Raw genomic sequence first — 22,905 nt, forward strand, 5'->3', positions numbered from 1 at the left:
GAAAGGAAAAATTAAATGGATTTTGGGGGCCGTGTTTGTTTTTTTTTTGAAAAACTGATTTTTAGATACTGCTTTTCTTCTTTTTTCTTTTGAGGAGGAGTTTAACTAGACGGGGAGGAAGGAGAATTTTCTTCAGGAGAGACGTGTTCCGCTCCATTTCGAGATGAAGGAAGACTTTTCGTTAAGAAGACTGTTCTTCCCATGGTTTTTGATCTGTGGATTTCCATGGGACGAAGGGCTAATGCCGGAACAGAAACTTGGGGAAACCTTGAGTCGGAGGGTCCACAGAAAGTTATGCCCCCCCCCCCTTGTTTGAAGATTTTAATTTCGAAAAGAGGAGCAGCGGGAGCGAGCTGAAAGGCAAGGACGGAAGCATCTTCGCGCTGAGGGAGAATCTTCGCGTCGTTTCGTGGTGTTCGTGAACTTGGGCAGGAGTCCAAGATGGAACAGGAAGCCACGGAACCCCCCCCCCCCTGATTGTCTGGGCGACAATTTGGAGGAGAGGGGGGGGCAGTGTTACGCTCGGTATACGGAGCGGCATGAAGCTGCCGGCTCGCTCCGAGGTTTCGGTTCCCCGTTGCCAGGGGAACGAAGACTATTTATTATGGTTAAGAAATGACAGTTCTGCCCGTGACTTAATTCGGTGCGGATGTCTCTGTATTTGGTTAAAGTCTAATTAAACCTTTATCGTTCCTTTTTCTTAAACCGTCTCTTTTCTTTCGCGGAGTCCGAGTGCCGCGGGTGAGAGATTGCGAAAAGAGTGAGTGTGAAGCGCGAACGCGGAGACGTTCGCTGACTCCGTTCCCGGCGTAACAATATCAACCGTGAACCCGGGCCGTTCACGTTAAATAGTCAGAGAAATGGTTTGTGATTTATTACGATGGTAAACTTTGTACCATATGCTTACGATTTAAAATGTTTAACAGCCCATACGATGGCCAATAGTTCCTTTTCTGTAGTACTATAATTCTTTTTTGCTTTATTTAATATGCGGCTTGAGTACAAAATTGTTCTATCTTCTCCGATTTTGCCTTGCGATAGTATAGCTCCGAAAGCTTGGTTCGATGCGTCTGTTGTTATTAAAAATTTTTTCTTAAAATTAGAATAATTTAATACCAGTACCGTTATCAATTTTCTTTTTAATGTTTCGAACGCTTGTTGTTGTTATATTTTCCATTGAAATTCTTGGCCCGTTCTTGTTAGACTGGTTGGTGGTTTCACTATTTGCGAGAAGTTAGCAATAAATTTTCGATAGTATCCTAACAATCCGATAAAAACTTGAATATCTTTGACTTATTTTGAAGTTGGATAATCTTTTACGGCCGATAATTTAGACGGGTCGAATGGTATTCCATTTTTAGCGATTATGTGCCCTAAGTATAGAGCTTCCTTCCGAAGGAATTCGCTCTTTCCTGGTTGCAGTTTCAGATTATACGCCCGTAGACGTCTAAAACTTCGATAAGACGTTCATTATGCTCGTGTAAAGTAGGCTCAAATATTTTGATATTGTCAAGGTATACAAGATATTTAATTTTTTGCATTCTTGATAAAATATTAATCGTTGAAATGTTGCGAGCGCATTTTTAAGTTCAAACTGAATTCGGTTGAACTCATAATGCCATGGGCCGTGAAGAAAACTGTCTTCCTTTTATCTTGTTTGTGCATAAAGATTTGATGATACCCTGATGCTAACAAAGAGAGGTTTCCAAGTGCCAACGTAGTTTTTTAATGAGCTTTAGCATAGTAGTAGAGAAGAAAAATCAAGAGGCACGGTAGTGCCTCGCGTTAAATATAGGCGCACCGTACTACCGTGAGCCTATTATACGCGAGACCAAGTATTGAGAAATTCGTACATGTTTGGATCTCGAAATGGCTGAGCCGATCGCTTTCTACATAGGTTCATTGTGTAGATTAGGGTCAATTTATATCATAAAAATGCTTTTATTTTTTCGCTACGTTCTCTACAAACAAAGATATCGCGATGTCAAGTTTGCTTGTAAGAGTAAAATTATATATATAAAGAAAGTATACTTTCTTTAATTTAAAGGTGCCGCGCTTTTTATGCTTTGCGCGCCTTTTATTTTTAATCATCATTAGATAGAGGGGGGAATGACTAGAATAAAGAGATAAATGCTAATGACAGGGAGATTAGGATAGTATTAAGATTCCCTTTGTAATAGAATAACTTAAAGAATTAGAGTGAATACAAATTATAAAAGTTTAGAGCGATAATTGTAAACTTTAATTGTCGTTTCTTTGTTTACAGGTAAGGTTGTAAATAGTGTACATAATAATTACTAAATAACAAATAAAAACTTTTATTTTTCTTTGTTTACAGAGAAACAAATTTTAGTTTATTGTCTTGCTCTGCATAAAGATTGTCTTATATATATTTTAACGTCGTCGTTGTCGTCGTCGTCGACGACAAAAATGTCCTTCTCGTTTTCGCGCCGCTAGATGGCATGGATTGATTTATCGACTATATTTCATTTATCGACTGTGTTTATTGATGTGTCAGTTTTGTGGTAATGAGTGATGAGTGATGATCGCGTAATAAATAAAAAAATAATAAAGTAAATGTAAGTTGTTATACGATCGGTATTAAGATCAAAAGTTTGAGTAATGGCAATCAAGTATTAAAACGAGGTATTTATTAATAATTCAGGAAATGGATTAAAGTTATTCCTGAAAGATGCGATAATTGACAAACATGATGTGTGAACATATAACGATTTGATTTATTGTAAATTAAGTCGAGGAAATTCTCTGGAAGACCAACCATTGACTAGTGACAAAAATAAACGAGGAATTCTACTAGATAAGTTAAGTATATCTATTCTATAATAGTACTTCATTACATATTTATAAGTCATATTTATTAAAATAAAGTTTTCTTTTTAGATTGTCACAGCACAGAGTAAAGTTAAAGCCGGAACGGAATTTTAATTACTATCAGTGGCTGCTCTTGTTAGTAAAACTTCTAGTCAAGTATTCTTTTCGTGAATACTTAAGGTTATTGTGCAATTTATTTTACTAACATGTAATTAATGTAGTATACAAATAAAATATGTAATTAATATAAAAAATGTAAATAATGTTTTTAATTTAAATGCTAATAAACATATAAATATTTAAATATATCTGATATGAATTTAATTTACTAATATGTAATTAACTACTGTAATCCGATATGGGACTTTCGTTTCCGATTGCAGAGCGAATGATTGTGTCTCTGAGCGAGTGCGTGTAGAAAAAGGTCTTGTGGGAGTAAAATAGTTTTTCAGAGGTAAAGGGTTGGTTTGAAAGGAAAGAGGGAAGGGTTTTTAAGGAGGGCAAGTGAGGGTAAAGGGCAGAGGTAAGAATAAAGGGAGAAATCTGGGAAAGTATAAGGCGGAGTTTTTTTGGAGGTTAGGTTGGCGGTGACGGGGAAAAAAACTGTGTGTAAGACAAAGGAAAGGAGGAAGGCAAGAGGGTAAAGGAGAGAGTAAGAGGTAACAAAGGCAAAGGGAAAAGAGATAGAGAAGATTTGGAAAATGAGTGACCAGGAAAAGGAAAGTGTAGAGAGCGGAAGTGAGGAAAGAAAAGAGGAAAAGGGAGAAGAGAAAATAAAGAAGAAAATGGGTAGACCAGCAAAGGTAGAATTGTTAAGAAGGGAAAGGTCCAACAGCTTGCCAATTATGGAAGCATGAAAGCAAAGGGAGAAAAGGAAAAAAAGGCAAAAGGAAAAAGGCGAAATAGAGAGTTTGGAAGGATTTAGGAAAAGTGTGAAAGTTTATAGATCGCCGGTGAAAGCAACAGGAGAGGGAGGTGAAGGGGGAATAAGTAAGGAAGGTTTTGAAGAGGTGATAAAGAAAATGAGAAGTGGATTCGCAAGGATTCAAGCGCAAATGGAGGAAGTAAGAGAAATAAAGGTACAAATAAGAAAAGAAATAGAAGATTTGAAGAAAATATGGAAAAAAGAGAAGATAGATTTAGAGAAAAGAATAGACGGGATGGAAAAAAAATAAGGGAAAAAAAATATGAGGCAGGTAAACTGGAAATACCAGAAGAGATACAGGGAAAGGTTTTGAGTTTAGAAGAAAGAACGAGAATGTTGAAAATGGCAAAAGAAAGAGAAAAGAAAGAATGGAGAAAAAACAATTAAATAATAAGAGGTATAAAGATAAAAAGTGAGGAAAAAAAGGCGCTGAAAGAACAAGTGGGAGAAATAATAGAAGCAACAGGAGTGAAAGCAAAGATAGAGGATGTAAATAAGATAGAAGGAGTAAATAAAGGAGGTTATGGTATGGTGTGGGTAAAGATGGAAAATTTTAAAGAAAAATTGGAAATATTAAGATGCAAGGGAAAATTAAAGGACAGGACGGAATGGATAGGAGACGATCTGACAGAATACGAAAGGAAAGTGGAATGGCTCATAAAGAGAGAAGCGGATAGATTGAAAAGAGAAGGAAAACAGGTAAAAATAGGATACAAGAAGATATGGGTAAATAAAGAAATGTGGATATGGGATGACTTGAAGGAAGAATTGAGAAAATGAGATGGTGCGAAAGAGTTTGAAAAAGAAGGAAATAAAAAAAAGAAGGTGATATCAGATAGATTAAATGCAAGTTTTTGAAAAAAGACGGAAGAAGAGAAGGAAATGAGTTGGAAAAAGTGGAGAGAAAAGATGAGGAAGGAGGAAAAGAAAAGGATGAAGAAAAAAACAGAAAAAGGAAAGATAAAAGGCAAAAAGAAAAAGAAAAGGAGAAAAAGGAGAGAGGAAAGGAAAAAGCGAAGGTAAAAGACAGAAACGTGAGAATAGTTTTTTGGAACGTGGCAGTAATAGAAAACAAGGATGAAGATTTTTGGAAAAACATGGAGAAATGGGAGGTGATATATATGTGTGAAACTTGGTTGGAAGAAAAAAAATGGAAGGGGTTAAGAAGTAAACTGCCAAAAGGCTATAAATGGACAAATAAGAGGGCAGAAAAGAAAAATAAGAAACGGAGGGCAATGGGGGGAATGGTGATGGGATGGAGGGAGGAACTGGAAGGAGAAGAAGAATTAGAATTTGAAGATAGGAAAAGAATGATAGGAATAAAGATAAAAAGTGGAAAAGTATGGTGGAAAATAGCAGGGGTATATGTAAATGAGGATTTAGAAGACATAACAGAGAATATGAGAAATTGGATGGATGAAAAAGAGGAAGGAACGAGATATCTGATAGGGGGAGACTTTAATGTGAGGACGGGAGAAGAGGGCGGGCTATGGGATGAGGAAAACGAAGAAGAAGACAAGGAAGAGAGAAAAAGGAAAACAAAAAATAAAAAAATTACAGGAAAAGAAAAAAAATTTTGTAAAGTTTTGGAAGAAGCAGGATGGGGAATGGTTGTACAAGAGGAGATGAAGAGGGTGAATGGACATATGTAGGGGGAAGAGGAAAAACAGTGATAGACTATGTGATCAGTAACGTGGAATCAAAAGGAGAAAAAGTAGAAATGAAGGTGGAGGATGAAGTGGACTCAGACCACTTACCCTTAATAGTGACGATAAAAAGGGAGGGAGAAAAGAGGAGAAGATGTAATTATGGTATAAAAAAGAGCACGAGACTGGCCTGGAGTGAGAAGGAGAGGAAAATGTTCAGGGAAAAATATAAAGAAAAAAGAGAGAAGGAAAACAATACGGAGGAAAATTGGAAAAGTTTTAGTAAGGAACTGGAGAAAACAAAGAAAGTAGTTAAAAAGGAAATGAAAAAAGAGGAGGGGAAAAAACCAAAAGAAAGATGGTGGAATGAGGATTGTAAAAGGAAAAAAAGTGAAGTAAAAGAAGAAATGTTAAAATGGAGGAAGGGGAAAGGGAATGAGGAGAATTACAAAAAGAAGAAAAGAGAATATAAAAAGCTGTGTAAGGAGAAAAAATTGCAAGAAAAAGTGAGATGGGAGAAAGAAATAGAAAAGATTAGAGCAGAGGGAGAAGTATGGAAAGTAGTAAACAAGGGAAGAAAGAAAAGGAAGAAAGTGGAGGAAAAAATAAAAATTGAAGAATGGGATGGATATTTTAAGGAAATGTTAGGAGGAGTGGAATAGAGAGTAAGAGAAGAAATAGGAGGAGAAAGAATAGAAGACAATGAGGAAGATATAAATAGAGAAGAATTTGAAAATGTAATAAGAAAGCTGAAAAAAGGAAAAGCAGCAGGAAGTGATGGTTTAGAAAATGAAATATGGAAATGGGGGAAGTAAAAGAGAAATTATGGGAAATGTGCAAAAGGGTATGGAGGGGAGGGATGCCGGAGGAATGGAGAGAAGGTGTGATAGTTCCGGTGTTAAAAAGAGGAAAAGGTGAAAAAGTAGAAGAGTATAGAGGGATAACGCTGACACAGACTGCGTACAAAGTGTATGCATCTGTGTTAGCAGAAAGATTAAGAAAGGAAATAGAAGAAAAAGGAATATTACCGCAGAGTCAAGCCGGTTTTAAAAGAGACATGGGGACAGTGGATCAAATATATGTGTTAAATTATTTGCTAAATAAGAAGACAGAAGAAAAGGAAGGAAAAATGGTAATTGTGTTTATAGATATGAGAGCGGCGTTTGACTCTGTAGACAGGAGAAAATTGGTGGAAACAATGAAGAAAAGAGGGGTAAGAGAGGGATTGATAAGAAGGTGTGAAGAAATATTAGAGGAAACGGTGAATAAAGTAAAGGTGAAGGATAAAGAAAGGAAAAGTTTCTGGACGACAAAAGGAGTAAGACAGGGTTGTCCGCTTAGTCCTAGCCTGTTCACGCTCCTGTTGGCAGACATAGATGAAGAATTAGAAAAAGGAGGATGAGGGGGTATAAGAATAAAAGACAGGAGAGTTTACTCGCTGGCGTACGCGGATGACATTGCGCTACTGGCAGAAAATGAGGCAGGCATGAAAGGAATGATTAAAAGCATGGAAGAATATGTAAAGGAAAAGGGATTGGAAGTGAATGTAAAGAAAACAAAGATAATGAGGTGTAGAAAGGGGGGAGGAAGATGGAAAAAAACTAAATGGGTATGGAAAGGGGAAGAAATAGAGGAAGTAAAAAGTTTTAAGTATTTGGGATACATAATTATTAGAAATGGAGAGCAGAAAGAGCATGTAAAGGACAGAGTAAAAAGAGCGGCAAGAATAATGGGGCAGGTGTGGAGTATAGGTAAAAGAAAATTCGGAAAAGACTGGAGTAAAAGAATATGGCTATTTGATAAACTGGTATGGTCGGTTATTAATTACGGCGTGGAAATATGGGGATGGAAGGAAAGAGAAGAGGTGGAGATATTACAGGAAAAATACTTGAGATGGGTGCTGGGAGTAAGAAGATATGTACCAGGATATATGGTGAGAGAAGAACTACAGAGGGATAAATTGAAAGGTAGAGCAGGGATGAGAGCATGGAAATATGAAAAACGGTTAGAAGAAGGGAAAGGAGGGGTTCTAGCAAAATGGTGCTGGGAAGAAATGAAGGGAAGAGCAAGGGAGGGAAGAAGCATAGGAAAATGGGAAAAAGAAAGAGAGGAATTTTTTGAAAAATTTGGGTGGTCGGGAAAAGAGGTGGAAGATCTAAGAGAAAGAGGGGAAATAAGGGGGGAATATTTGGTGGAAAAGGATAAAGAATGGCAAAGAGAGGAAAGATGGAAAAAAATAAGAGAGTCAAGATTTAATAAGTATTATAAAAAAGTGAAAGGGGAAGGGATACCAGAATATTTGAAATTGGGGTGGAAGGAAGAAAAATGGCAAAGAGTGGCAAAATTTAGATTAGGGGAAGAAATGAGAGGAAATAAATATTGGAGGGGGAGGAGAAAAGAAAATGTAGAATTTGTTTGAAGAAGGAAGAAACGTGAGAACATATATGGGAGGAATGTATAGACTGGGGAAACGAGAATAGTTGGGAGGAGATGGTGGAGGAAATTCTGGGAGGGGGAGGAAGGGGGGTTGATTGGTTAGAAACTTTGGAAAGAATAAGGGAGGGAAATGGGAGTGAATGAAAGTATGAAAGAGGTTAAAAAAATAAAGAAATAAAATAAAGAGCGTCGGAAGCGGGGGTCCAAAGGTAGAATTTAGGGTAAAATAAGGCGGAATATAGTAAAGGTATGAATGAAAGTGTGATCTCTCTCTCTCTCGACGCGCAAGTAATAGAATAGAAGCGTAAAAAGGCGTAGGATATAAGTTTTATTTTCAGGAATTGTTACAGGAAGAAAGAAGATTATAAAAGTAAAAATAAGTTAGAGATAAGACAAGTTGTAACGCGTAGATATGTAAGGGGGTAATGATGATGAGAAGAAAAAGTGTAAAAGAAAAGGAGGAATTTGTTAAGAAAAGGAAAAGGATATAGAAAGGAACAAAAAAGTGGCGGAAAGTATTTTGTTTTTGTTATATAAAAGTATGAAGTTTTAAGATATAGTGTATGGGAAAATGTAAAACAAATCTGTGGGATGCGAAAGTCCCGATGTACTTCTAAGGAGATGAATAAACACCTTTATATACTGTAATCCGATATGAATTGGTTAATTTATTTTATTAATATGTAATTAACTACTATGTATATAAAAAATTTAAATAATGTATTTAATTAATTGTAGTTTATGTAGTTGTTAATTGTAACCGGAGCGGAGGTCCGGGCGTACCCCGCAAGGGAAATAAACACCATATATATATATATATATACAGGGTGTATTATTCCATATTGACAAACTGTCAGAGTTAGATAGGACTTGTGGATACAAATTAATAAGTCCTGTGCCGTTTTGCAAAATTCTCAATAGTTATTGAGAAAAAAATTAATTTGTCTAGCGCAAGAGCGACAAGGAAGCTACGCATGAGTGAGCGCGACAGGCGAGTAGCTAAAAATGGTGCCGTCGCCTGTCGCGCTCACTCACGCGTAGCTTCCTTGTCGCTCTTGCGCTAGACAAATTAATTTTTCTCAATAACTATTGAGAATTACAAACAGCACAGACCAACTCTAACTCTGACAGTTTGTCAATATGGAATGATACACCCTGTATATATATATATATATATATATATATATATATATATATATATATAAGTATGAAAATAGATGATTTTATTTTTCTTAATATACATAATATTAAATATAAATATTTTAATTGTTTCGATATAAATCGGTTAATCATATTTGTTTACAAATATGTAATTAATAATAATGATAAATTAAATATAAATCCAATATAAATTGGTTAATCTTTTTTTTAAATCTATATGTAATTATAAAAATTTTAAACGATGTAAAAAATTAATTAATATATAACTATAAAATATGTAACTATATAAGTTTGAAACATTGTAAATAATCATGTCATAATTAAAAATGTACTTATAAACTAAATATACTAAAATAAAAATTGTCAAATTTATATGTCAAATTAAATGTTAAGTTAAATGTCAAATGTTGAATAAAGTAAAAAAATAAAAAATACATAATTATAAAATTAACAAATAAAAAATGTGTAAATATGTAAGAAAATAAAAAACTTAACTTTAAAATAATTTTAATAAAAATGAAAAAAACGATTGTTAAAAAAAAATTAATAAAAATTATATTGTTTAAAAGGGCTGTTTAAACTATTTGGGTTGCCGCGACCTCTTCTGCCACCTCGTCTGTCACCGCGACCTCGTCCGCCACCGCGAGTCCGCATATACGCACGGTCAGCCCTTTTTCAGCGAGGAGCTAAAAAAATTAATATATGTTTTTAAGAGTCATGGTAAAAAATTATCAAAAAGTACGGTAGTACCTCATGCCAAATGTACTTACGTCTATTTAATTGTTGCTCTAAGATTTCTAATCTTTTTCGAAGGTTTTGATTTTCTCGAGCAAGGGTCTCGGCATCTGTTGGATGCGCCGTTGCTCCGGCTCCGTCTTGATTATTGTCCCAGTGGAGGCTATCGGCTCCTCACGACGAGGAGACGATTGCCTTTGGGCAACCGCCACATCGTCGCGAGGACGAGGCTGTCTCGACAGCTCAGCCTGGACGTCTTTGAAGTCCATTTTTCTAAATGATCTGTAATATATAGAATAAAATAAAATATAAAATATAAAATTAAATAAAAAATAGAGTATTTATAAGATATTATATCTATAATTACTTACGAAAAAATAAAATTCTCGTCGTTAAGAATGTCGTCTAATGACTCGTTTTGCTCGTTTGATGGTTTGTTTTTGTCACTCCTTGCCATCTCACTGAAGACCGTTGAAAATTGTTAAAATCAAAGTAAACAAATTTTTCAAATTGATATAGATGTCGGTTGTTATTAATCGCATAAAGGTAAGTTTACAATAGGTGCAAACACCTAGCATTGCGATTAATACCCTACTGCTCGTGCGGAGACATTGGTTGTCGCTATCGGGCCGTGATCCTTCAATCCGGTGAGAGGAACCGACATATAGTATGTCAGCTGTAGTTGCACTGTAAACATCAGTTACACTGTAACTCTTACAGTGATGGTAGCAACGTCACTGTATATCTGTAAGATCTACATTTTTACAGGTTTCTACTCTCTCTCTCTCTCTCTCTCTCTCTCTCTCTCTCTCTCTCATTTTTTTTCAAAATAGGCTGCTGTGCGCCAAAGAACATAGGCTTCTTCTTCTTTTTCTTCAAAGTAATGTGAAAGAACATAGGCTGAAAAGCGCCAAAAACATAGGCTGCTCTTTCGCCAATCAACGTAGGCTGCTTCTGCGCCAAATAACATATAGGTTACTCCTGCGCCAAAAAACAGGCTGTTTCTGTATCAAAAAACATAGACTGCAAAGCGCTAAAGAAAATAGGCAGCTTTTGCGTTAAAAAACATAGGCTGTTTTGCACCTGTATTTAAATACTAATTAATAATTTAGATAACATGAATTCAAAATTGCCAAAAGTTATTTTACAGCTTAAAGAAAAAGATGAAATCGTTCAAGGAGAATGGTTAAGTGATGTCCACATGAATCATTTTAACAATCTATTAGAAAATTATTCAGATTATAAACCTGTTTCGACATGGCGGATACAATTACCAGAGACAATAAATGCTGTTCCGCCAAATAAAAAACATATACAAATAGTATATAGCCCACAACATTGGGTATGTAGTGTGACGTGGCGGCTTCGGCTGCTTCGTCGCAGCTCCCCGCGACCGTCACAAACGCAGCGGCGTTAGACGGGCCCGATAGCGTAGAAAGTAAAGAGGGGCGCGGGAATCTTCGGAGGACTCGTACTTGATTTTGAGGCGGTAATTAACGATCGCGGTACTGGATTCTGTTGCTATCGTATGTTAACGAGAGTACCGGCCGTCCGCACCGCGGGAGGAGCGAGGAGAGCGGACCATGGGTGGAGGCGCGAGAATCCGGAAGAAAGGGTGACCGAATACGGGCCCGGGATGGGAGGCTACCCATCCCGAGGGCCTTGGAGGAAACCTACCGCCTACGCATCTCGACACTGGAATGGGACCGGCGAGGAGATTGGCACGATCACGGGATATCCAAAGCTCGCGCCAACCTATTAGTACCGATAGGGCTCTGTGAGGGCAGCGGCTCCCGCGGAAAATCGGCAGCGTGGCGCGCGGAAAAATCCGCGAGACGCGAGAGTGGGGATGCGCCGGGCCTCGTGCCGAAAATTCGCGCGGTCCTCGCGCTCTTCCGTGTAGACCGGCGTGCGAGACGGGCGATAGATAGGGACTAGCGGGCGAGAGTACAAGTGAGCGAGAACGATTCGAGCGAGAGCCAGAGTGAGAGAGCGAGGACGAGTCGAGCGAGAGCGGGAGCGAGAGAGAGGGCTAGAGTGCGAGGAAAAGCGAGAACACCTAAGGACGTCAGGGAGCGTTTATTCGGTGAGATTTTCCACCCGCATTGCGGAATTATTATATTGTACAGCCCTTCGCCTCCCGGGGAGACCGACGCGGACTTGGACGATACCCGGCCACATAATACGGGCACGTGGACCCGTTAGATTATTTTGGCGGATCCTTGTCGTGGGACAAGGACGTAACGTTAGTGGGTGGCAGCCGACGGGCGTCCAAGGGCCGGTGCCTGGGCCCCGCGAGACCTGTCGGGGCGATTCGCTTGCTTTGATTGCTTCGATCGTAGGTGAAGTTGTCGCCCGTCGCGTCCGTACGGAGAGCCCTCGGCAGCGGCCGAGGTCGGAAAAGTGATCCCGCGGTCTCGTTTGCGACAGGCGAGTTTTCGCATAGAGCCTTTCGCGTTGCCGTGTCCCGCGGAGGCACATCGCGTACAGAGGGGGGGACACGTGGCCGGCACCACAACAGCCAGGGCCGACGCGAGAAGATCTAGCTCTTGTACGCTTATTTTAATTTTTGTTAATTTTTTTTATATATTTGTTTGTTCCGTTGAACATAATAAACGGATCCTTTGTTTATGGTCGTGTTCGCGTACGCCTTATTTTGTGTCGTCGTTCCCGTTTGTCCGAGAATTCCGCGTGCTATACCCCGCCCCTCTCCGTTCGAATGGGCTAGCCCCCGCGCGTGACGGCGATTCGAATTCGGTAGGAATTGTCGAGGACCGGATAACTAGTCCGAGATAAAAATCGGCACGGCGAGGCCCGTGCCTGGCGCCCAAAATTCGTGTTCGTGCAAGATTCCGCCGTCCCGCGCCGGAATACGGCCGAGGTACCGCGACCCCTCCTCCCTCCCTACCCCTCGTGGCACGTCGGTGCACGGATTTTTCGTCCGTGCACGGTCGTCCCTTTTTGCTCACGACTCTCTCCTCCGGGAGGAGAGACTAATTAGAATTATCGTGACAGTAGTTATTACGATACAAAACGTATCTTTATCTATGATTCGTTTAATTCTAAAAGCGTACATGAAAATCATTTAACAATGTTGACAAGGTTATTCCCAACATATAACTTAAAAAAAAAATTCAATTACATTTCCTAGTGTTCAACGACAGCCAAACTCCAACGATTGCGGTGTTTTTTGTTATAACTTTTGCTGTGTTGTTATTATATAATATAAAACCCGAAAAAGTAAAATATGATTGTAGTAAAATGCGTCCGCATTTAATAAAGATTTTAGAATCTAATGTTATAGAGCATTTTCCACAAGATTTAAAAAATGGCGTTCCTCAGGAGGTTCTGCCATTAGCAGTAATTAGAATAAGAGAAGCTGATGCGGACCGTAAACGTATTGAACGTCAGGTGGAAATAAAAGCAAATTTAAATCTGTTACAAGAAAATAATTTAAATAAATCTGAAATTAAATTTGATAAGAAACGTACACGAGAAGAAGATGATCTTGAAAATTATTGCTTTAAAAAACGACAAAAGTATCAAGAAAATAGGGAAGGTAATTGTGCTAGAAAACGGTACTTATATCACAAAAATTTAGAAGATAATTGTGCTAAAAAGAGGCAACGATATAATAATAATTTTGAAGATCATGTTCAAAGAAGACAACAGTATAATAAGAATGTAGAATGTAGAATGTAGAAGATAATCGTGCTAAAAAGAGACAACGATATAATAAGAATCTAGAAGATAATCGTGTTAAAAAGAGACAACAATATAATAAGAATCTAGAAGATAATCGTGTTAAAAAAAGACAACGATATTACCGGAGAAAAACATTCGTGTCTGAATTTGTAATGAAAAAGAACAATACTGCTAAAGAGATTACTAAAAAATATGTAAAATTTAGATCCACCAAGTTTTTAAAAATTCATTATTCTTTTGAGACATGTGTAAAAAATATTTTACTCAACCAAGATGTTACAGATAGTAGTAAACGTCATATTGAAACACGATTAAAAGCAGAAAAAATAGTACGATGGTGTTTCAATATTAGAGATAGTTATGTTCGTAATATGTATAAAATGTTAGCTAAGTTAAAAAATAGATCAGAAACATGTTTAACTGTTGCTGCGGAATATATTACAGTTAATGATAAGTTAACTGCATTTTGTGGTATATCTAGACATACAGCTTCGTCCGAAAATTATTTCGTTGATTCGACGTATCATAATATTAATTCATCCAAAGTTAATGTAACGGAACCTTTAATGTTAAATACAAAAGGGCAAATTGTTAATACGTTATCTTTGATAGAAGCTCGAGCAAAAAAATCGTGGTCATGTAGTACTTTATGTAAAGTTAATGATCCACTTTTAATCGAACGATATCAAAAATTGCTAGAAGCTATAAATAAAAGTACTTTGAGAAAGATTCAAGAATTAATGCAAAAAATTCACGAATGCACTACAACAATTTTTGATAAGAATTTAGAAAATGCTAAAAAGGGTCATGCACATAGTTGTTACATTAATTTAAACTTTTATAAAGCTATGTTTATCCCAGTTCAATTATTATCACCGCATTTTCCAAAAGTGAGATATATTAGACGTTTAATTTATGTACTTTACAGCTTTTATAAAAAAAATGATACAGTTGGACGAAGCATTAACTTGTGGTGAAATTGATAAACTAAAGAAAATTATAAGTTTAGAACAAGAAAAAGCAGATATGTACAAGCATCAGCAAACTGATATAATCATGAGCGATGATGATATTATTTTTAAATATCAAAATGCGTTTAAAGCTTTAAAGAAACGTTCTCTTGATACAACACGATATATTTGTATATCGTGTGAAAGACTTTGTTACAAGAAAAATATTTCTAAAGTTAATAATAAAGTTCAAACACGTAGAAATAATCAAATTTGAAATGATTTAATGGCATATATAGAGAAAGAAAAAATTAATCCTGAATACATATGTCGTTATTGTGATAAAAAATTTTGTTGCGGTCTGTTGCCTCCTTATTGCATTCTAAATAATTTACTTGCAAATAATGTACCCGAGTGTATATCGTCTCTTAACGAATTTGAGAAAATACTCATACAGAGAGCTAAAGCTTTTCAGACTGTGGTGAAAATGGGAACAGTTTTTCATAAAGTTATTCCTGAAAGACAAAAAATACAAAAGGTTAAAGGTTCAACTTTTTATTTACCACTTCCTCTAGAAGAGATTTTTAATAAATTATGTGCAAAAACTGATCCGATAAATTTAAATTCCGAATTGTGTATTTTAGTTCGAAGTATTCCAACTAAGTCAAAAGTTATTTAGGAAGATTTAGTAAATTTAAGAAAAATATATCAAGCTTTAAAATGGCTGACAGAACGTAACTTTTTATATTCTGGCATCGTATTGCCTAATACTCATAATCAATTAAATTTAGGAATTTTTAATAATGTGAAATTTTATGTTGAAGAAACAGAAAATTATACAGAAGCTTCATTTAATGAAGAATGTAAATTGTTAAATGATTTAAATTTACGAACGCAAGAAATGAAAAATTGTCTAGAAAATAAATTACCTCAGCACAAGGCTATGTTAACTCAAAAAGATGACAGTGGCAGTTACTACGAGCAATATTCTATATGTCCATTATACAGGGTGTCCCAGATTAGTGGACAGGGCTGAAAATGATAGGTAGATTTAATCGAATTAAAACGAAAAGTCCTGTACCATTTTGAAAAATTCTCAATAGTTTTTAAGAAAAAAATTAATTTATGTACGCGTAAGAGCGACGAGGACGCGTGGACTGAGTGAGCGCGACAGACAACGGTGCCATTTCTAGTCATTCGCCTGTCGCGCTCACTCACGCGCAGCTTTCTTGTCGCTCTTACGCTTATACATTTTATATATTTTAATTTTTTTTCTCGAAAACTATTGAGAATTTTTCAAAATGGTAAAGGACTTTTCGTTATAATTCGATTAAATCTACCTATCATTTACGGCATCGTTCACTGATCTGGGACACTCTGTATAAAAAAAAAAGAAAATAAAACTGCTACTGCTTTATATCAAATGTTAAAAATTCAAAATGTTCCTTTGGATAATTGTGAAAAGAATTTGGATTTGATGTGTTTTCCAGATTTATATCCATTCGGTAAAAATGGTCAATATGATGAAGAAAAGGCCGATCAAACTTCAAGAGCATGAATATATTAAATGTCGTTTGACGTCTAAGTATCCACAATTTAGATTGAATCAACAGTACTTATTTTATTTGTTACATAGGGCAAATATTCGTCAGTTAAATCGTGGAATTTATCATAAAATGAATATAATTGATTCACGAAGTCGTTATACGGCTGCTGAATATTTAGGAGCTATGTCGAAAGAATTGTTGGAGTCTAATTAAATGCTATATTCTCCGCACTTCGAAATACAGAGCAATATTGGCGTTGACCGAGAAGCGATTTAGATTGTATGACACGATATTATGAACCTGCAACATGGTTCTTAACGTTAAGTCCTAGTGAATGGTTATGGGACGATTTAATTGAATATATTCGCGAAGTTAATGGATGGCAAGATTGTTCATTGAGTACCAGTGTACTTGTTGCTAAAGATCCTATATCAACATCCAGATTTTTGGATAATAAATTTCGAGCGATGATAGATTTTATTTGTTCGAATAATTTTCCAATCGGAGAAGTAACGCACTATTTTTGGCGACGAGAATATCAAAGTAGAGGTATACAACATTTCCATTTATTAATTTGGATAAAAAATGCGCCAATTTTTGGAGAATCTTCTGTAGAAGAAGTTTCAAAATTTATTTTACAATACATTAGTTGCAAGAAGCCAGATAAAAATATTGCACCATTATTGTACAGTCGTGTTGATAAGCATCAACGACACAGACATAATGATTACTGTCTACGTTCAAAAAAAGTAGGACAAAAAGTTGTTCCTAGGTGTCGTTTCGGATTTCCACGACCTGTTACTAAAATATTGTATGAGAAATGTAGCAACTGCAGTAGCAAGTAGAAAGCAATTGAAACATAAAAGTAGATTGTATGATCTTCCTCGAACGAAAGATGAAGTTGATATTAATGATTATAATCCCGTGCTCTTTACTGCATGGGAAGGAGATATGGATATACAATTTATTGGTGAAAAGTCGACATTGTTAACACGGTATATTACTAAGTATGTAAATAAAGCAGGGAAAAGTGAATTGTCTGACTTTAATCTTGAGAATTGTAAGAATAATAAAAGTAAATCATTGGCCAGTGTTCTTTGGAATTATGGTTTACGATTTTTAACTAATAGAGAATGTGGAGCTCTTGAAACTGCAGATACATTGTTAAGTATTCCTTTATATGTAATACAACTATTAAATGGTTGAACGTTAATCGTATACGACAGAAAAAATTAAAAAGTCGTAAAGAGATTGAAACTCTAGAAGAAGAATCCACAGATTTATTTTGTCCGGCTTTAGTAAATGATTATTATCCAAATAGAGTGGAAAAATTGGAATCAGTGTCTCTTTACCAGTTCGCACAGTGGTATGATGTCACGACAACTGAGCCAATGAATAATTTAATTGAATATTATAAAATAGACAGTAGTCATTTTCTTAATCGAAGACAACGTGCATGTCTTATTAATCACTATAAATACAATGTTGAAACACAGCCCGAAGATTATTTCTTTTCTTTACTTCTTATGTTTAAACCATGGCGAAATTTAAACAATCTTAAAGATAATTTTGACACTTATGCGGAAGCATTTGAAAGAGCAAAATTACATCTTACAGAGGCATTGCAATATCACGAAAAAGTACAAGAATTGCAAAAAGCATTTGAAAATGCAAAACAGTTGGTTCAGCAAACTGATGAAGAATTACAACAAAAGAATGTGTCTCAGGATGATCCTGATAATCCAATCGGCATTCAAAATGTAGAAGTTGGTGAAGCGATGCAAGATTTTAAAAATCTTGGTGAAAAAACAGATAAGAATATCAATGTTTCTGAAATGATAGCAAAATTAAATGCTGATCAATTAAGAGTATTTGATAGCGTCACTGATACTGTAAAGTCAAATGCTTCGATATTACGCTTATATGTCAGTGGAGAAGGTGGAACTGGTAAAAGTTTCTTAATTAAAACAATTAAATGTTGGATTAAACAGAATCTCAACAAAGATACTGCTTTAGCAGCACCTACTGGTATAGCAGCGTTTAACATTGATGGTTTGACTGTTCATAGATTACTTCAATTACCTGTTGAACGTGGTCAGACTTCAAAGTACAAACCATTGTCTACTCATGTGTTAAAAGTTTTACGAACAGAACTCAAAAATGTTGTTCTCTTTATAATTGATGAAGTGTCAATGATATCCAATTTGACTTTAATGTATATACATCTTCGATTAACTGAAATATTTGATACAAATGACGTTGAAGATGGTTGGTTCGGTAAAAAACACATTATTTTATTTGGCGATTTACGACTTTCGTTTCCGATTGCAGAGCGAGTGGTTGTGTGCATGAGAGCGTGAGTGCAGAAAAAAGGTTTTTGGGGAGTAAAATAGCTTTCAGAAGTAAAGGGTGGTTTTGAGGGGATAGAGGGAACGGTTTTTAAGAAGGGTAAGTGAAGGGAAAGGGCGGAGGTGAGAATAAAGGGAGAAAACTAGGAAAGTATAAGGCTGAGTTGTTTGGAGGTTAGGTTGGTAGTGACAGGGAAACAACCGAGGGTAAGACAAAGGAAAGGAGATAGGTGAGGGGGTGAAAAGGGAAGTAAAAGGTAACAAAGACAAAGAAAAAAGGGTCAGAACAATTTTGGAAAATGAGTGAACAAAGGAAGGAAAATGTTGAGATGGGAAAAGAGGAAAAAGGAGAGGAAAATACGAAGAAGAAAATAGGAAGGCCGGCAAAAGTGGAAATGCTGATGAGAGAAAGATCCAATAGCTTACCAATAGAGGAAGCATGGAAACAAGGTAAAAAAATGAAGGAAAGGCAAGAGGAGAAAGATGAAGTAGAAGGATTGGAAGGATTTAGAAAAAGCGTAAAAGTATATAGGTCGCCGGTGAAAACAACAGAAGAGAGTGGAGAAAGAGGAATAAGTAAGGAAGGTTTTGAAGAGGTTATAAAGGAGATGAGAAGTGGATTCGCAAGGATCCAAGCTCAAATGGAGGAGGTAAAAGAAATTAAGGTGCAGATCAGGAAGAAAATAGAAGAATTAAAGACAATATGGAAAAGAGGAAAGATAGAATTAGAGAAAAGAATTGATGGGATGGAAAAAAGAATAGGGGAAAAAAAATACGAAGGAGGTAAAGTGGAAATACCAGCAGAGATAGGGAAAGGTTTTAAGTTTGGAAGAAAGAACGAGAATGTTAGAAATTGGAAAAAGAAAGGGAAAAGAAAGAATAAAAAAAAAAAATTTAATAATAAGAGGAATAAAGATAAAAAGTGAAGACAAAAAGGCGCTGAAGGAACAAGTGGGAGAAATATTTGAAACAATAGGTGTGAAAACAAAAATAGAAGACGTAAATAAAATAGGAGGAGTGAACAAAGGAGGTTATGGAAAGGTGTGGGTAAAGATGGAAAATTTTAAAGAAAAACTGGAAATATTAAGAGATAAGGGATTACTGAAGGACAGGACGGAATGGATAAGAGACAATCTGACGGAGTATGAAAGGAAAGTGGAATGGCTTATTAAGAGAGAAGCGGATAGACTGAAAAGAGAAAGGAAACAGGTAAAGATAGAATACAAAAAGATATGGGTAAAAAAGGAAATGTGGCTATGGGACGACTTGAAGGAAGAATTGAGAAAATGGGATGGAGTAAAGGCGTTCGAAAAAAAAGGAAATAAAATTAAGCGTGTAATAGTGGACAGAATAAATGCAAGTTTTTAAAAAGGTTGGAAGAAAAGAAGAAAACAAGTTGAAAAAAAAGAGGATAAAAGTTGGGGAAGGAAGAAAAGAAAAGGATAAGAAAAAAAATGGAAAAGTGAAAGATAAAGGGAAAAAAAAAGAAGAGGAGAAGAAGGAGATAGGAAGGAAAAAGGCGAAGACGGAAAATAGAAATATGAGAATAGTTTTTTGGAATGTGGCAAGAATAGAAAACAAGGATGAAGATTTCTGGAAGAACATGGAGAAGTGAGACGTGATTTATATGTGTGAAACATGGTTTAAAGAAAAAAGATGGAAGGGAATAAGAAACAGATTGCCAAAGGGTTACAAATGGATAAATGAGGGAGCAGAAAAGAAAAATAAGAAAGGGAGGGCAATGGAAGGAATGTTGATGGGATGGAAGGAGGAGATAGAAGGAGAAAAAGAAATAGATTTCGATGATAAGAAAGGAATGATAGGAATAAAGATAAAATGTGGAAGAGTATGGTGGAAAATAGCAGGGGTATATGTGAATGAGGATTTAGAAGATATGATAGAGAATATGAAAAATTGGATGGATGAAAAAGAGGAAGGAATAAAATATTTGATTGGGGGGGACTTTAATGTGAGAACGGGAGAGGAGGGGGGACTATGGGATGACAAAAAAGGAGAAGAAGATAAGGAAGAAAGGAAAAGGAAAACAAAGGATAAAAAAATTACAAAAAAAGAAAAAAAATTCAGTAAAGTTCTGGAAGAAGCGGGATGGAAAATAACCAATGGATGTACAAGGGGAGATGAAAACAGTGAGTGGACATATGTGGAGGGGGAGAGGAAAAACAGTGATAAATTATGTGATTAGAAACGTGGAATCAAAAAAAGAAATAATAGAAATGAAGGTGGGGGAGGAAGTGGACTCAGACCACTTGCCGTTAATAGTGACGATAAAAAGGGAGGGAGAAAAGAGGAGAAGTTGTAAATATGGAAAGAAAAAATATACGAGACTAGACTGGAGTGAGAAGGAGAGGAAAATTTTCAGGGAAAAATATGAAGAAAGAAGAGAAAGAGAAAACAATATGGAGAAAAATTGGAAAAGTTTTAGTAAGGAACTGGAAAAACAAAGAAATTAGTAAAAAAAGAAACGAAAAAAGAGGTGGGGGAAAAACCAAAAGAAAGATGGTGGGACGAAGATTGTAGAAGGAAAAAATGCAAAGTAAAGAAAGAAATGCAAAAATGGAGAAAGGGGGAGGGGAACAAGAAAAATTATAAAAAGGTGAAAAGAGAATATAAGAGGCTATGCAAGGAGAAAAAATTGCAAGAAAAGGTAAAATGGGAGAAAGAAATTGAAAAGATTAGAACAGAAGGAGAAGTGTGGAAAGTAGTAAACAAGGGGAGAAAAAAAAGGAAGGAAGTAGAAAAAAAAATAAAAATTGAAGAATGGGACGGATATTTTAGAGAAATGTTAGGCAAAGTGGAATGGAGAGTAAGAGAAGAAATGGGAGGAGAGAGAATAGAAGACAATGAGGAAGATATAAATAGAGAAGAATTTGAAAATGTAATAAGAAGGTTGAAAAAAGGAAAAGCAGCAGGAAGTGATGGTTTAGAAAATGAAATATGGAAATGGGGAGGGGGAGAAGTAAAAGAGAAATTATGAGAAATGTGCAAAAGGGGGGAGGGGATGCCGGAGTAATGGAGAGAAGGTGTGGTAGTTCCGGTGTTAAAAAAAGGAAAAGGTGAAAAAGTAGAAAAGTATAGAGGGATAACGTTGACACAGACTGCGTACAAAGTGTATGCATCTGTGTTAGCAGAAAAATTAAGAAAGGATATAGAAGAAAAAGGAATAATACCACAAAGTCAGGCCGGTTTTAGAAGAGACATGGGGACAGTAGACCAGATATATGAGCTAAATTATTTGCTAAACAAGAAGATAAAAGAAAAGAAAGGAAAAATGGTAATAGCATTTATAGATATGAGAGCGGCCTTTGACTCGGTGGATAGGAGAAAACTGGTGGAAGCAATGAAGAAAAGAAAGGTAAGGGAGGGATTGATTAGAAGGTGTGAAGAAATTTTAGAGGAAACGGTGAATAAAGTTAAGGTGAAGGATAAAGAAGAGAGAAGTTTTTGGACGACAAAGGGAGTAAGACAGTCTGCTTAGCCCTAGCTTGTTTACACTCTAGTTTGCGGACATAGACAAAGAATTAGAAAAAGGAGGATGGGGGGGGTATAAGAATAAAAAACAGGAGAGTTTACTCTCTGGCATACGCGGATGACATTGCACTACTAGCAGAAAATGAGGCGGGGATGAAAGGGATGATTAAAAATATGGAAGAATATGTAAAGGTGAAGGGACTGGAAGTGAATGAAAACAAAGATAATGAAGTGTAGAAAGGGTGGAGGGAGATGGAAAAAAGTTAAATGGGTTTGGAAAGGGGAAGAAATAAAGGAAGTAAAAAGTTTCAGGTATTTGGAATACAAAATCATGAGAAATAGAGAGCAGAAGGAGCATGTAAAAGACAGAGTAAAAAGAGCGGCAAGAATTGTGGGGCGGGTCTGGAGTATAGGTAAAAGAAAATTCGGAAAAGATTGGAGTAAAAGAATATGGCTATTTGATAAACTGGTATGGTCGGTTATTAATTAGGGCGTGGAAATATGGGGATGGAAAGAAAGAGAAGAGGTAGAGATATTACAGGAAAAATACTTGAGATGGGTACTGGGAGTAAGTAAATATGTACCGGGATATATGGTGAGAGAAGAGCTACAGAGAGATAAATTAAAAGGAAGAGCAGGGATGAGGGCATGGAAATATGAAAAACGACTAGAAGAAGGGAAAGGAGGAGAATTGGCTAAATGGTGCTGGGAAGAAATGAAGGAAAGAGTAAAGGAGGGGAGAAGCAAAGAAAAATGGGATAAAGAAAGAGAGGAATTTTTCGAAAAATTTGGGTGGTCTGGAAAAGACGTGAAAGATCTAAGAGAAAGAGGGGAATTAAAGGGGGAGTACTTGATAAAAAAAGACAAAGAATGGCAAAAAGAGGAAAGATGGGAAAAAATAAGAGGGTCAAGCTTTAATAAATATTATAAGAAGGTGAAAGAGTAAGGGATACCAGGATATTTGAAGCTGGGATGTAAGGAAGAAAAATGGCAAAGGATGGCAAAGTTCAGATTGGGGGAGGAAATGAGGGGAAACAAATATTGGGAGGAGGAGGAGAAAAAAAAATGTAAAATATGTCTGAAAAGGAAGAAACGTGCGAACATATATGGAAAAAATGTATAGATTGGGGA

The 22,905-nt window shown here is 36.2% G+C and overlaps 2 protein-coding genes across 2 annotated transcripts; both read left to right on the forward strand.

The window, feature by feature from the left end:
* Positions 1 to 4,479: 4,479 nt before the first annotated feature.
* LOC139102792 (golgin subfamily A member 6-like protein 6) lies at positions 4,480 to 6,805 on the forward strand. Its single transcript, XM_070656933.1, has 3 exons — positions 4,480 to 4,483; positions 4,622 to 5,097; positions 6,509 to 6,805. Exons 1-3 carry the CDS (start codon positions 4,480 to 4,482, stop codon positions 6,803 to 6,805), a joined length of 777 nt encoding a protein of 258 aa, XP_070513034.1.
* Positions 6,806 to 18,584: 11,779 nt separating this feature from the next.
* Positions 18,585 to 22,720, forward strand: LOC139102793 (golgin subfamily A member 6-like protein 22). The gene is made up of 6 exons (XM_070656934.1): positions 18,585 to 19,068; positions 19,262 to 19,581; positions 19,658 to 19,896; positions 19,942 to 20,432; positions 21,435 to 21,763; positions 22,265 to 22,720. Exons 1-6 carry the CDS (start codon positions 18,585 to 18,587, stop codon positions 22,718 to 22,720), a joined length of 2,319 nt encoding a protein of 772 aa, XP_070513035.1.
* Positions 22,721 to 22,905: the final 185 nt, after the last annotated feature.

The sequence above is a fragment of the Cardiocondyla obscurior genome, linkage group LG05 (genome assembly GCF_019399895.1).
Source record: "Cardiocondyla obscurior isolate alpha-2009 linkage group LG05, Cobs3.1, whole genome shotgun sequence".
NCBI lineage: Eukaryota > Metazoa > Arthropoda > Insecta > Hymenoptera > Formicidae > Cardiocondyla > Cardiocondyla obscurior.

What these genes read in the sequence shown, in the direction of transcription:
- LOC139102793 (XM_070656934.1), top strand. Translation starts at nt 18,585, where the DNA reads ATGAGTGAACAAAGGAAGGAAAATGTTGAGATGGGAAAAGAGGAAAAA. An exon ending in GGAAAAAAAATACGAAGGAG is followed by an intron (nt 19,069 to 19,261) that starts GTAAAGTGGAAA and finishes TTGAAACAATAG; the next exon opens with GTGTGAAAACAAAAATAGAA. An exon ending in TACAAGGGGAGATGAAAACA is followed by an intron (nt 20,433 to 21,434) that starts GTGAGTGGACAT and finishes CTGTGTTAGCAG; the next exon opens with AAAAATTAAGAAAGGATATA.
- LOC139102792 (XM_070656933.1), top strand. An exon ending in TAAAGATAAAAAGTGGAAAA is followed by an intron (nt 5,098 to 6,508) that starts GTATGGTGGAAA and finishes TTGCTAAATAAG; the next exon opens with AAGACAGAAGAAAAGGAAGG.